This window comes from Chiloscyllium punctatum, chromosome 2, assembly GCF_047496795.1.
Source record: "Chiloscyllium punctatum isolate Juve2018m chromosome 2, sChiPun1.3, whole genome shotgun sequence".
NCBI lineage: Eukaryota > Metazoa > Chordata > Chondrichthyes > Orectolobiformes > Hemiscylliidae > Chiloscyllium > Chiloscyllium punctatum.
Window position 1 is genome coordinate 38,939,097 of NC_092740.1, and position 16,063 is coordinate 38,955,159.

A 16,063-nucleotide genomic window follows, 5' to 3' on the forward strand; every position below is an offset into this window, starting at 1 on the left:
CATGTCAGAGGTCAGAGTAGATAACTTGTTTTTGGAAGCCCCATGTAGGCATGCAGAGGCTGTGACCTTCCCAATGCAACTGATTGACTGTAACCAGTGCCTCAATACAGGGCATGTTGCCCTGAGGCTGGAAGCTGATGTTGGAGCGCCTATCCTGCCAGTGGATTTAGAGGATTCTGTGGAAGCGTTGCTGCTGATACTTCTCAAGCTATTTGAAGTGTTTACAATATATTGTCCATGTCTTTGAAGCAAACAGGGGATGGCTGCCAACTGTGATGCCCAGTCAATTATGAGCTTGGTGCCAAGTCTGAGGTCTTTGCCATCAAGCACTCTGTTTCTTAGATGGCCAAAGGCTGTGCTGAGGTGATGTTAGATGTCATCATCGATATCTGCCTTTGCTGAAAAGGCGTTCTCAAGATTTGCAATTGATCCACATTGTCTGGTGATCACTATGGATCATGACAATTTTGAGGTAACTTTGTATGGTGGACCAGGCTGATATAAGACTTCTGGGTGTTTAGCCTCAAGCCCATTCTTTTATATACATCCATGATGCATTGATGATATTTTGGAACTTGGCTCATGACTGTACAAATACACAAGTTTCGTCTGCAGCTCAGAGAAAGGTTTTGGACTGGAGGTAATGCCAACTGCATGTAACAATTGGCAATTGAAGAGATTGAGGTGCGACTGCACTCCAGTGGGAGCTTCATAGACATGAGGCAGACTGCACTGGCCAAGCAGATGGGGAAGAGCATTGGTGCGATGAGGCAGCCTTGCTTGACTCCAGTTTGCTCCATCTTGGCTCTGTGCTGGACATGTTTCCATGAGTACAATGGCTTGCATGCTGCCATGCTGCAGGTACATGACAGTGATGAATTCCTGCAGGGAGGCAGGTTTAAAGAGGATGCTGTATGATCCATCCGGGTTAACAGAGTACAAGGTCTTTATGAGGTCAAGAAACCATTTGTTGAGGTTGCTGCTATTCTCAGCAGGACGGATGCACCATCCATAGCTCATCAAAGAAGTTAAAGATGGTATCAACTTGAAAGAAAAGATTTATAATATGACAAAAAAGTAGTGGCAGCTCAAATATTGGGAACATTCTCAAAACCAGCAAAAGATGAAGAGGTTAAAATGGCGCTGAAAATTGTAAGAGAACACTGGCAAGAAATATGAAAACAGACAATAAAAGCTTGGGAAAGTACATAAAAAAAGCTAAAGTGAAAATTGGTTCCTTAGTGAGACTATGGGATTCATAACAGGCAACAAAGAGATGTCAAAAACTTTGACCAAATATTTTGTATCTGTTCCTCACAGTGCAAGACAGAGAAAAAAATTCCCAAGAACAGTGAAAAACCAATAGACAAATGGAAAGAGGAAGTTAAAGCTATCACACACACTTGAGAAAAAGTGCTAGGAAACCATTTGGGATAAAAGGCCGATCAAGTCCCCTGGACCTGATGGCCTGTATCCAACTGTCTGAAGCAATGTGGCTGCAGAGATAGTGAATACATTAGTTGTACTTTTCTGAATTCTGAAATGGTTACAGTGAATTGAAAAATTGCAAACTTAATTCCTCTACTCAATAAAGGAAGGTCACAGAAAGCTAGTAACTCTAGGCCAGTTAGTCTGTCATTGAGGAATGCTGCAATAAGTTATTAAGGAGGTTGGGATAACAATGACTATGGAACCTATAACTAGTTAAGTGCAGGAGACTCAACTCTTTACACAAATGACTTGGATGACGGGTGTGAGTGCATGGTTGGCAACTTTGCAAATGGTATAAGAATACACAGGAAAACAAGTTTGACAATGTATGGAATTTCCAGTGTGTGAGTTACCATTGTAAGTTCACCACTGCATGGGACTGTCGCATTGGAGGTCAGCTGCCAGGCATTGCTATCTGATGCCTTCTGTGCACACAGTGTCTGTGACTTCATTGCAGCCACCAGTATAACATGACAGACACGGCAGCAGGATTGCATCTCGCACATCTGCCACGGTCTGCACTCACTGCTGCAGCCATTGCTGAACAGAGACAGCTTATACGTTTGGATACAGAGGCTGCAGAAGATCGGCATATTGTATGAGAAGGGCCTGACCTGTCAGCAGCACACAATACCATGTGTAAGCTTTGTTCCTCTTGTTTTCAGATGATACAGCAGGCTCTCAGCGTAGGCCTCCATCCAAGAAAAATCGCCTGAGGCCATGAAGGAATGTAAGAGTTAACACTGAAAAACAAACAATGAGATCTCTGGTGAAATCAGTGGCATTAATAAAGAAAGGGTAAAAACCTTATCCTGTACTGTAACCCTTGCCAGCAACATGCCCTTGATAAGTTGTTTCCATCCTCTCCTTCTTACTACATCTATGTTTACACCCTGGTTCCAGCTGTGGGGCAGGGAATCTGCCTGACAGTCCAACCCGTTAGACCTGGAGGTTTGGTTGGAAGATCCCAGGGACACTTGTGCCTGGATGTACCTGATATAACAATGGTCTTCTTACCAGAGACAAGTTGAGTGTTCTTGACTTGAATTTTGAGTGGTCAGAGTGGGGCAAGCAAGGTGGAAGTAGAAGGCCTGGCCACCTCTGCATTGACCTACTGGAGACTGTGGAAGAGGCTGGGTGTGGCTCTTCCTCTGCCTGGTTGTCTCCTGGCTGTTTGTGACTAAGTGTCACCTGGAATAATGACCAGACTCCCCATCCCCTGTACCATGCCTTCAGTCCTGAGTACCAATGGCTGGGGGCGGTGGAGAGTAGGCATGTGTGCCTCTCCAGCAGACTCTGAGAGGGCTAGACTTGGCTCTCTATGGCAACCACCACATGACTGCTGCAGCCTCTGTGCAATGAGGACCATTACTGTTCACATCCCCATCGGCCGTTCCTGTCCCTCCCTGTGTTGGTGGACAAAGGCCCTGGCTGCTGACACCATAGGAGCATCTCCTGCCCCAGGGGTGAGCAGGTACCTGGTCTCTGGCACTTCTCCAAGTGGCAGCGGCCTGGAGCATTTCCTCAGCTATGGAGATGTTGCAGTGTGATGCTCGCCACAGTGTGCTCCTACACTCCCAAAGCCTAGTATACCCACTGTGGTGTCAGTATCTGAGCTACTGGTGGGTGTAGGAAGCCAGCCTTACCAATGCTTCTTTGATGCCTCATTGCTTTTGTCCTTTCGATAAAGTGGGCATTTCTCCACCAATGGTGAGGTGTTGGCTGTACTTTTAAGACACAAGAAAGAGAGAAGTTGTTTTAGTCAGTAGTTAGCAGTGGTGTGCAATGGTTGACACTGACACTGGAGTTCCTGTGAGAGTTGCAGTGGAGTACAGAATGGTACTTACTCAGTTGATGAGATATGATGTCTCAGCCTTCCTATAGGAACAACCCTTGCATCTCCCATGAGGGACAGGATCCTCTTCTCACATTAGGGTTGAGGAGCCTGATGTCGGGCACCCCTTCACCCATAGGGCCTTGCGCTGCTCTTTGATGTATTGTCTTCTCCTCTAATGAGACAAAAAGAGGGACGGAGTGCAATGAAAGTGGCTGGCATTGCTGTTAGTCTTGGTGCAAGTGGTGGAAGCCTTTTGAGGGAGTGAGAGGCAGAGTAGAGGGAGTGGAGAGTTAGTGTTGTTTGGCGGGTGGTGATAGTGGGTGAGGGAGTTAAGAGGCAATGCAGAGGGAGTGTAGGGTTAGTGCTTTGTGAGGGAGTTGAGAGTGGTGAGGGAGTGAGGAGGCAGAGTGGAGGGCATGCACGGTTGGTGGTGCTAGGGGTGGGGGGACAGTGAAAGTGGGCGAGGGAAGATGTTTCCGACATTGGTGAGAATGGCAGAGCATGAGTGTTGCTGGGAGGTGGGTGCGGCAGCAGAGATAGAGTGAGTTTGCAGAGAGAAGACTGTTGCACCCACCCTGGTACAGCAGAGAAAGTTAGAGCACTTCTGGTCATCCCTCTTGGGACTGTGGACAGGCACTGACCCAGATGGTAACCTAGGACCAAGCTACCAGCACCTTGTGGTACTGTACTGCCTTCTATGCCAGTCCTTTTGAGGAGAAGACAGCCCTTCTCTGCACCAGCCCCTCCAGCAGGACTTCCAGGTCCCTGTTGGAAAATCCTGACATGATCCTCCCCTTTTTCGACATGTTTATAATCAGTCTTTGAACCAACAGGGCAGCTTCGGAAAGTCAGTGCTTACCTGGTGCCCATCAGACCTTTAAAGATGGCGTGAGTGCATGATGCTAGTCAATGCCAGGATATCTGCTGAGCAACAGGTTGTTTTGGGAACAGCAGGTGGTGAGATGGGACCAGAATCAGACGTCAGGGTTACCGTAGGGATGGCTAGATCATGAGTGAAGCGAGTTTGGTGAGATACAACGAGAAACTTCACTAGGCCTAATGGCTGGAATCCCTCCAGAAAACTCAGAAATCTCAGAAACTCTCCAGACATCTCTCCAAAAAAATGTAAAGCTCTGCTTGTTATATTTGTCGCATTTGTAACAAAACAGCAGCAAAACTGTGGGGGAAAATAATCTTTTGTTGTCTATTATCTATTTCTTTCTGCTGTGAGAAGATTCCAGAATCTTCATCCAACCAGCCATAAGGCACTGCCAGCTGTTATTGATCCCCATGTATTTATGTCGTGCTGTTTGTGTTGAAGTTGATGAATAAGCATCTTCCTTTTAAAAATTCTCCAAGTAAGTTGCTGTTTCACAAAATAAACAGTTGTCTCTGTATAGGGCTCTGTATTCTTCTGGACCCTTAATTTTTGTCCTTTTCCAGTTCAGGTCTTCCCTTGAAAATGATATGATTTTGTTGGTTGCTTTGTTTATGGGCATAATAAAATCTAAAATTAGATTTTAATAATACAAGGGTTTTGTTATGTTCAGTAAGTTCCATTTAAATATTTTTGACAATTAACAGAAGAGACCACCTGTCTCTTTAATTGAACATTTCTTGAAGTTAAGTTTGGATTCTTAGCTCTTAATGTATTTGTTGCCAGAGAATTTGAAATTTAGCCACTATTGAGACTTGGCTGTACGTTGGTCAGGATTGGGAGTTAAACTTTCTGTATATTCAGAAGATAGGAGCAGGAGTAATCCATTCTGCTGTCCTAGTCTGTTCCACTGTTGGACCAGACCATGCCTGGTGATCTGCAGACGCCAGTTTCTCACACTCCTATTCCTTTATTTATTAGAATCTATAAATCTATTCATTCGTGTCTTAAATATCCTAAATGACAACTTCCGTAACCCTCTGAGGTAGAAAATTCCAAAGATTAACCACCCTAACACAACATCTTTATTCCTGTACTCAAATATTCTTGTGATACCATTTGCCTTATGTGTGCTGCAGCTACATATTATCTTTACGGATATGCTGCCCCTTTAGACATTTTGTCTCCTTCTTACAACGTACATGCCCATTGTGTGGTTCGCAAACTTGGAAGTATTACAAAAGGTTCCAACTTCTAAGTCATTGATCATACATTGTGAATAGCTGGGGTCTAAGCATAGATCTTAACCAGGTGCCGAACTAGTAATTGCATGCTAAACTGAGAATGACAATTTATTCCCACCTTTTTTCCCTAACATCACTTCATACTAGTATATCACCTCCTTTTCCAATTCTAATTTTGTTTACATACTTCCTTTGTGGAATGTTATCAGAAGCCTGCTGAAAATCCCGATAGACTACATTATTTTAGTTATTCATTTCTGTGGGATGTGGGCATCACTGGCTGGGCCAGGATTATTGCCCTCTCCAATTGCCTTTGGTGATTGTGAGCTGCCTCCTTGAACCACTGCAGTCCACCTTCTTTGGGTTGACCCACAATGCCATTAGGGAGGAAATTCCAGGATGTTGACCCAGCAACAGTGAAGGAATGGTGATATATTTCCAAGTCAGGATGGTGAGTGGCTTGGAGGGGAATTTGAAATGAGGATGTGGGCATCTGGGAGGTAGGACAAAATGGCTGAAGGAGCTGCACAAAATGGCTTCTGCATTGTTAAATTACACTGAACCAGACAGAAACAAGAAACCGCAGACTGATGTAGGTCCAATTAATTGCAGAAGTAACGGTTTATCTCTAACCACACGGCAGGACAACTACAATTCTAAGAACAAATTGTTTACAAGAAATTGTGATAAACTAAAGCAAAATTGCAAGAGGACCTCACGCAATTTGATTGGTTGTTACTATACGATCATGCTCCATGTCTGACTATGAACAATGCATATAAACCCAATGCAAACTCAGTAGGTTGTCGGATTCTTTTGGTGGTCTAGGAGTACTCATACTTCTGGGCTGATCGGAGTCTATAGACCCTGCCGAACCCAAGAATACACGATCGCTTGTGTGATTGATGAAGAGTCATTTACAGGAGTGTTTATTGATACCGATTATGGAACTGAGAGACATCCCCCCCCCCCCCCCCTCCCCACCAGGGGTCCAGATCATCAGAAGGTGGTGATATTCCCATATCCACCGGTTCTTCCTTATCCACTCTGCTAGTAACATCCTGGAAATTCAAACCAATCTGTCTAACATGATTTCCTTTTCATAAATCATTGCTAAATCTGCCAATCAGATCATATTTTTCTAAGTATTCAGTTAATAAATCCTTCATAATAGATGTTAATATTTTCCCTATTATTATTGTCGGGCTAATAGGTCTGTAATTCTCTGTCTTCTCTCTTTCTTTCTTAATTAGTGAAGTTACATTCGTTACCTACCAATCTGCAGGCATCTTTCCAGTATCTGTAAAAGTCTGAAAAGTGTCATCAATGCGCCTATTGTCTCCACAGACACCTTTTTCAACACTCTAGCATATGGATAATCAGATCTCAGAGATTTATCAATTTTCAGTCCCCATTCATTTCTCCAATATTACATTTCTTTTATAAATACTAATGTACTGATCTCACCCCTTATTATCAGCATTATTCAAACTCTTATGCTTTTTTTCCTGTCATTTCTCAATTTTAAACATTCTTGAATAATCACCTTGCAGCCTTGGTCACCTTGCAACCGAATCTTCATAATGGTACTGAGGTAATGCCCACTTTATTTTTGTGGGTCATTGGTTCACCTCTCATGTGGTGAATGCTATGTGCATTGAATTCTGCATTTTTAACAATATTTGATGCTGAGATTTGTTTTTGATGCCTTCTCCACCCATTTACTGTTTTTCTATCTCCCATTACCAACTTTTGGAAAGCTTAGGGAAGTGGAAAGAAATTGAGGATAGCCTTATTGATGATGACACTTTAGGAAGAAAAGATGTAATAAAAAGATAATAACCAGAAGTTAGAAGTGAGGTTGAAGAGAGTGTATTGGAAATTGTCTATCGGCATTCTGATAGCAGCAATAAAATAATATAATTTAGAGAATCGAGCAGTTTGCAGTTAAGGCAGAACTCTTTTGCTTGTAGACTCTAAATGTCAAATAAATGAAGAGGAGCAAAGTAACTAAAGGCAGAAAGATAATGGATTTCTTGATTCCATTCACAGTAGTTTAATGGAACATTTTTTTTCTGAAACAAACAAGAGGCAAGACATACTTAATTTAGTAATGAGCCAGACATAGTTAATAATCTACAGTAAGTAAATGTTTCTCTAATAATGACTATAATATGATTGAAAACAATGGTTTGGAAAGATGAAATGTCACAGATTTTAGATATTGCTTAAGGCTAACAACAACAAACTGGTCAAAACTATCAGGAGATGAAAATACATGGGATCAATATGAGTTAGACATTGAGCTTAAAGAGGAACCAGTATATATTCATAAGAGCCAAAAGCTTGACAAAAAAGCTCTAAATAGAACAGTCATGGTTGATAACTCGCAGCGAGAGATAACATAAAACTAATTGAGTTTTTCTGATATATGTTAATAATTATTTCAGGAAAAATGATTTTTGTGTACAAGGAATGATTTCAAAGTTTGCACATGATTTGAAACTTGGAAATATGGTAAACTGCAAGGAGGACAGTGTCGAACTTCAAAAGGACATGGACATATTGGTGCAGTGGGTGGATAAGTGGCAGATGAAGTTCAATGCAGAGAAGTGTGAGGTGAAGCATTTTGATAGAAGAACATGGATAGACAATATATAATAAGGGCTATGATACTAAAGGGTGCAAGAACAGAGGATCTGGCAGTATAAGTGCACTGATCCTGGAATGTGGTAGGATAAGTGGTATAAGTCATAAGCAAATAATAAAGCATGCAGTATCCTGGGTTTTATTATTAGGGCCAAAGAGTACAAGAGCAAGGAGGTTATGCAGAACTTGTATAAGGTACTTGTTAGATCTCACCTGGAATATTGTATAAAGTTTTAGGTGCCACACCATAGGAAAGATATGAACATGTTGGAGAGAGTGCAGGAATAAGAGACTTCTGTTATGAAGGTGGATTAGAGAGATTGGGATTGTTCTTATGGAGATGAAGGCTAACAGAAGATCTGATTGAAGTCTTCAAAGGGGGCTGGACAGACTGCACAGGGAGACACTGTTCCCGCTTCAAAAAGGATCAAGAATGAGAGGACACAGATTTAAACTGATTTGCAAATGTGTTTGGAGAAAAATCTTGTTCACACAATGAGTAGTTTGGGTCTGGAATGCACCATTTGGAAATGTGGTGGAGTCAAGTTCAGTTGACGCATTCAAGAGGGCATTAGATAATTATTAATGCCCTCTACAAGGGTAAGGGTAAAAGGCAGGAGAACGGCAGTAAGTGTAGTTGCACATCTGGGGAGTCAGAGCAAACAGAAAGTACGAAAAGGCCCCCTTCTGTGCTGTAACATTTCTATAAAGTACAAAAGCTAGTTAAGAAGCCAGAGACCTTTGCAAAGAACATCAAATGAAGACAAAACAGTATTAATAAACTTAAAAATGAAGGACACAAAGATGCTTGTGTAAGAATTCACGATTAACACCAATTGTTTTACAATTAGGAACATTCTCTGAAAGTGACCCAGGAGAATTTGTGCAAGCTGTGCACAAAATCAGCCCCTTTAAGTTATTGCCTCTGGCTTCATAAAATAACTAAAGGGACTGTGTGGTTAGAGATGAATATTTTCTGCTGTTCAGTATCTATTAAGATAAGTGGACATAATGTTAAAATTAGAGCCAGTCTGTTCAAGAGAGAAGTTAGGATCATGTCTTAAGCAAATGGTGATAGAAAATGGGGCTGTATCTCTCACAGGTATCAGCAAGCATTAATAAATAATTTAAAACTTGAGATCAATAGATTTTTGTCAGTCAAAAGATTAGCTGATATGGAGCTAAAGCAGCAAATCTGGGTTAGGTTACAGATCAATCGTGAGCTCATTGAATGGTATACCAGGCTCTAGGGACTTGAATGGTCTGCTCCTGTTCATATGCCCTCAACCTTCCTCCTAGTACTGTGGAGATATGAACACAACTCTAATCAATGAGATTTTTCATCCTGGAGCAGCTTTTATCTGTCTCACATCACTATTTATCAATTATGCTTATCTAACTTCCCTACAAATAATCATTTTCACTTCCACTTCTTCAACAATTGAGTTGAAAATCAAGTTTTTTTTTCTGTTTTCTGTTTGATTCTACTCTTATATTTGTGTGTGTTTTTGCTGCCCTTTCGCTTCTCTATTGATGATAATGGAGATTGTGATCCCTTCGAACTGCAAGAAAGGTATCCAATTCGATTTAACATGACTTAAAACTACAAAATGCAATTTCATAAATGTTATTAAGATGGTTTTGAAGCTTGTTTTTGATTTGAAAGTGGACTCTTGTTTGCTTGCTCAAATTTTATTATCAAGTTGGTTCTGGTGAAGGAGTGGATAAGCCTCATTGTACCTGTTGTGTTTGCTGCAGGATTCTGGGCCTGTGAAATTGGAAACATGATTGGTTTGGAGCATCCCCTTATCCCTGTTCATCATCAGTATGTCATCACAGCAACAATTCCAGAGGTGAAGTCACTGAAACAAGAACTTCCTGTTCTTCGTGATTTGGAAGGTTCATATTACTTACGGCAAGAACGTGATGGTCTGCTGTTTGGTCCCTATGAAGTTCCGGAGAAAATGAAGATACAGGAGTCTTGGTTAACAGATGGCGTCCCACCAGGTACAAGGATGAGATTGGAACTTCATTTAAAAGAATCTGATTTGTGTTGTATTTCATGCAAGTATTTACACATTTTTACAGGAAATCTTAATAAAGGAGAATATGTTCTCTGCACAAATCAAATATGTTCTCTGCACCAAATCATGATGAAATGCTAATGCTGCTTATAGTGAACAATATATAATTGTTTTTGCATTGAAAGTGGAAAGGAAGTCTACTTCGTCATTTCTGTGGTCTTGGTATTAAACCTCACTTAGAATCCCACTTAGACAGGCAGGAAGGACTTCAGAGATGGGAGTGAAATCTGAACAATGTGACCTTAACTCACTGCACATGTGCCCTTATGAGATAAAGGGGGCATCTAAGTGTCTTTCTGTGAAAAGGGATTTGGGAAACTTGACAGCAAGTGGGAGACAGGAGCTGCTGCTAATCAAGATAAGTGTTCCTCATGGGCTGAAGGGAGCAGGAAGACTTTGCTAGGCAGTTGAGGGAAACCTTCAGCCTACCCAGTCTATCTCCAGCATCCAGCCAGTCACAAGGCCTGAAGTCCGGTCAGTGCTGGCTGCCAACCTGACACATGGCAGGGTCACAAACTGCACATTGGGTCCAGGTAAGGGTTCGGAATTAGGAAGCTCGATGTATTATCAGGGCTGAAGGATTGTGTAACAAGTGGAATCCATATGTACTGTGGAGACAGGTGGGTTCTGTATCAGATTTCTTGTGGGTTTGTTTCCTCCTAAAACAAAAACATACAGTAAGAGTAATCTCTAGAAACATCCTTGGCCTACGATGCTGCAATGCAGCGTGTCTGTAGCCACTGGTAACGTGACGACATCCTTGTCCTTCGTCTATTTGCATATGGAGCTTTTAAAGCAACACTGCTCTTAAAGCATTAATGAAATAGCAGAGACCAAAAGGTTTCTAGTGAGGCATGACAGGATCATTCCTGATCCTCCTTGATCCTTACAAGATCAAATCTTTGGCATTTGCCTCCAGTAGTTGCCTGATCACACCTCAGTTCAGTTACCTGACAGCTCACAGCTTAAGTACCTCCATCATTCCCATTTAGACTTAAGTAATTTTGTCACTTCTTTCATGGGAGGTCGGTGTCACTGGCAAGGCCAGTATTTACTGCCCATCCTCATTACCCTTGAATACGGTGACTTTCTAGAGCTTAAAAATGTGTTGCTGGAAAAGCGCAGCAGGTCAGGCAACATCAAAGGAGCAGGAGAATCGACGTTTCGGGCATAAGCCCTTCTTCTTCCTGAAGAAGGGCTTATGCCCGAAACGTTGATTCTCCTGCTCCTTTGATGCTGCCTGACCTGCTGCGCTTTCCCAGTGACACATTTTTAAGCTCTGATCTCCAGCATCTGCAGTCCTCACTTTCTCCTACGGTGACTTTCTAACCCGTTATAGTGGGCAGCTGATTGTTGCGGATCTGGAATCACCTGTAGGCTAGAACAGGTGAGGATAGCAGATTTCTTTCCTTAAAGGAAGGAAATTGTTATTGATTGAATATAAATTTCTCAAGCTGCCACAGGTGTGATTTGAACCAGAGTCCTTGGAGCATTAGCCTCAACTTCTGGATTATTAAGCCACAACACCACCGCCTCTGTCAAGTCATTCAGTTGCAACTTTGAAATACTAATTTGGCCCCTGCTTTTTGGTCCCTGCCTCCACCACTTCTTCTGGCAGTTCATTGTTAAAAAAAGACCACAACGTCAGCTCTCACACAGATGACACTAGGCTTAGCTTATAATCCTCCTTCTATGTCCCAACTTCCTGGAATTTTAATATTGGCAAAATCAAAGCAATTTGTTTTGGCCATCACTAATATCTACGTTCCTCTGACTATCAGCCTGGCTACCTCATTGGTTGAATCATGAAACACTGAACTGACACACACTTTGCATCTTAAAATGAGCCTTTTCCACAGACTGTGTTGTTACTGAGATAATTTCTTTCACTCCAGAATATCATCCAGCTCCTTTTCTCCCTCTGATGTTGAACAAATACTTGCATCTTGATAAGTGGTTGTACGTGGCCACTCAAGTTATATTATCTCAGCTCATTTTGCTCAGCCTCCATGTAGCCATGATCTTGAACAACTTCGTTTCTCTCTTCCAACATTTCTCCTCATTTGTTCCAGTACAATAAGATTTTGTTCACTTTCTTCCATATTTAAACAATCTAATCAAGCTAGATCCATGTACAACAATAATTTTTCTTTCTTGCTGCATACTGCTGCCTCTGGATTACTTCAAGGAACTATCCTTGGTACCTTCTCTTCTTTGTCTGCACATGAGATCACTGTATAGTGCCTTTAACAAAGGACAACACTTGACCATTATGATCAAGCTAGGCCCATTTCAAGCAGTTTTCAAATTTATCAGGTACAAGGATTTCCTGTCCTGTAACCCCACAGCCATTTAACACCTGAGGGTTAGGGGTACGGGGAGAGGGTGGAACTGAGAGATTGGGAAGGGAGGTTAGACCTGGAGGATTGGAGAGACTGAGTTAGGAAGAGCTGTAGGGTTGATTGGGGTGGGGTGCCAGCCTTAAAAGGTGAGCTAGAATGCAGCATAAGTGTCGATGAAGGTTTCAGTGGCAGAGGGGCTAAGGCAATAATGGCACACACATGTCACAGGGGTGAAAGTGGTTGGCCTTTGTGATGGGGAGGATGTGGACTTGGAAGCTCAGCATCGGGGTGGATAGGACACCAAGGCTGCAAACAGCCTGTTAAACTAGAGTCTAGGGAGAAGGATGAACTCACTGTGGTGTAGTATGTGGTAGGACCTGATATAATGTTAACCATGTCTAATTCATTCAAAACTGAGAACAGAGTTTGTCATGGCTACTGAGAACAGTAGCTTCAAAGTCTTTCATTGAGGAAGTGATGTCTAATCCAGGACTCAATTATGAGAAAGTTCTTCAGCCAGAGAACAGTGAGCCTGTGGAATTCACTGCCAACAAAGAAGATTGAGACCAAAACATTGTCTGATTACAAGAAGGTGTTGGATATAGCACTTGGGCCTAAAGGTATCAAAGGATATGGGGGAAAGCAGGAACAGTCTACTGAGTTGGATGATCATCATGATCATAATGAATGGAGGAGCAGCCTCAGAAGGCTGAATGGCCTAATCATGCTTATGTTTTCTACGTTTTGTAATTCTGTGGATGTGAGGCAACACAGAGGTAGTGAAGGGGTCATAGTGTTGGTAAAGTGAGCTGGAGCTTGCTGCTATCAGAGCATATATGAAACATGACGTGATGTCTTTGGATAATGTAGCTATGGGCAGAGTCTAGTCGAAAATGGAACAAAATAATAATAAATCCTTACAGGACTCCAGTGGTTATGGGAGAAAGTGAGGACTGCAGAAGCTAGAGATGAGAGGCGAAAAGTGTGGCACTGGAAAAGCACAGCAGGTCAGGCAGCATCCGAAGAGCAGGAGAACCAAAGTTTCAGGCATAAGCCCTTCATGAGGAATGTTGGGGGGAAGGGGGCTGCAAGGTACATAGGAGGACGGGTTGGTCCTGGGGGGAAGGTAGCTGGGAAAGCGATAGGTGGATGCAGGTAGGGGGTGATGGTGATGGTGATAGATCGGAGTGGAGGGTGGAGCAGATAGGTGGGAAGGAAAATGGACAGGTAGGACACTTCAAGAGGGCAGTGCCAAGATGGAGGGTTGGATCTGGGATGAGGTGGGGGGAAGAGTGATGAGGAAACTGGTGAAATCCAGGGGTAGTGGTGGAAGACAAGTAAGGAATACATTGGATACCGTGAAAGTGGCATGCACCTTTTCTTTTGCTGACTGCCCAAGATTTTTTTGTTGAAGAATATTTTTGGTTTCATTTCAGAACAAACTCTCCAGTCACTCAGTCCCATGACTCTGGCCTGCAGTGGTAATTCTATTTCCATCCACAATGTAAGGTCTAACAGGGACATGTGCCAGTACAAAGATGCAACAGGGGCCCAACTCACCATAGACTTTCTCAGGCCTAGGCAGGTGGCACAAACTTCATGTACATTGCACTTACCCAGCATCCAGCCCAGAGTTGTACTGTACATTCAGCTGTATGTATTTAGGAGAGACTTGCAAAGGATGGTGAAGGATTTCTTCAATGCCACTCGTGATGACTTTGTGCAATTTGCATTGGGGAAATTGAAATGGCAAGTGTGTCTTCAAATCAGTGATTACAAAGGAAGATCAAGTTCAACATAGCTAGTTCTTATTTAAAAATGGTGCATGGCGGATTTGGGATAGAGTGAATAAGGAGTTCCATAATTTTGACTCAGCGATGCAGAAGAAATGGTGATATATTTCCAAGTCAGGATGCAGCCATGTTTCACTTATCCACTTGAATTTTACACACAGTTCCATCCAGACTCCGGGTGGAAAATCTGATTTGACCTAACATCCATAGTAACCCTCCGTTGGTATTCTAACCTGAGCTGGCAACCTTAAGTCAAACCAGCTGAGGTCCACTGTCAATTGTAGTGACCCTGATTTAACAATGTATTGGTAGGCATTTTAGAGGGTTACTTATTGCTGGGATCCATCAACCTGAGAATATATAAACTGCATAAAGACTTTTTGTTTTGTCACAAGCATGTCAATTTCCAGCAGCATTTGGCCTTCTCTCTGGCACTAATCACGTGCCAGAATCACCACAATCCAGGCAGTTTATTAACTCAAGGTTTATATCATGGTCTGTTTCAGGATTTGGCAAGGAGCTTTTTGAATCGGATTTGGATAGAATCATGGACCATGTTGAAAGTGCTATGGAGATGGTCCCAGTCTTGAAAAAAGCAGACATAATTAATATCATATCAGGTCCTATCACATACACCCCAGACATTCTTCCTCTGGCTGGACCATTCCAGGGTGTGCGGAACTACTGGGTGGCTATTGGCTTTGGGTAGGTACAATTTTCTGTTCTTTTTCAAGTGGCATCATCAATTGTTTCAATCCTTCATCCATGACTGCAGATACGACGAGGGCACTTTTCTGTTTCTGTAAAATCCTGGCACATCTTCAACGGGGCAATTATTAGTTCCTGCCTGGTAATGAGTAGGGGCAACTTATAATAGCTCTTCTGGATTTGAGCTCCTAGATCTGTCACTATGTGTTAAGTATTTGTTGTTTTGATTGATTGGGCAGTCGCCAGGTCCATAGATCTTCATCGGTGTGAGGTCCAGGTGAGTTTGACTCCTGCTTTCTATCAGTTTGAGCCCAGTCAGTCTCCTGTTGAAACCTGAATACGTCAAACGACTTAGTCAACCATGAGACAACCAACAGAGGTGAACTTGCTCTGAGATCAGCAGAGAGGAACAACTGAAATGGAAGAATTAGAGGCCAAATTGGTTGAAGTCAAAATTGCAGTCAATCTTATGTCTAAAAATGAGAAATTTCTGAAGCATAGATTGACAATCTTGATAAGATAGAATGGCATGATAATCTCAGTTTGTCCAATATGTAAGGAAAGAATTGAAACTTGTAGAGTAAGACCTTCACGAAGCTTTGCATTTTGAAGCTTTGAACAGGAAGGTATATATCAACCGTCAAGCATATCTCTATTTGTCTTAATTTAGCAGCAGACTGCTTTCACAGGTCCAGGCAATTTGTATTGAGTGACATGAATCTTAAGTACACATTTCTGACTGAATAGATATACATATATACTTACTGAAGAGGGCGTTTGATTCCTGAACTCAAGTGAGAAGGCTAGTGAATGTTTGCTGTCAACTTATCCTTCACCAGGGAATTCCTGACATGAATGGGAAAGACAAGAGATAAGTTCAGGGGAGGGTTGAGTTTGTTTTTACATTAGCTATTTCCTTTCAGCTCATTTCAATATTTGCATTATATGGCATTGTGCATAACTGCAACAGTCGTGTGTGGAAAAAATGTTGCCTTCACAATCCCAGATGTGATGAACATGGTTGTGTGATAGCCCCAT

General features: G+C 42.3%; 1 protein-coding gene across 2 annotated transcripts in view; it reads left to right on the forward strand.

Annotated features, from left to right (window-relative positions):
- The window catches only part of dmgdh (dimethylglycine dehydrogenase), a 149,639-nt gene that overhangs the window by 78,211 nt on the left and 55,365 nt on the right, over positions 1-16,063 (forward strand). For both annotated transcript variants that reach the window (XM_072596204.1, XM_072596197.1), the window contains exons 6-7: positions 9,857-10,105; positions 14,824-15,022. In XM_072596204.1, the coding sequence (XP_072452305.1) occupies positions 9,857-10,105; positions 14,824-15,022 (448 nt within the window). The remainder of the gene's footprint in view (positions 1-9,856; positions 10,106-14,823; positions 15,023-16,063) is intronic.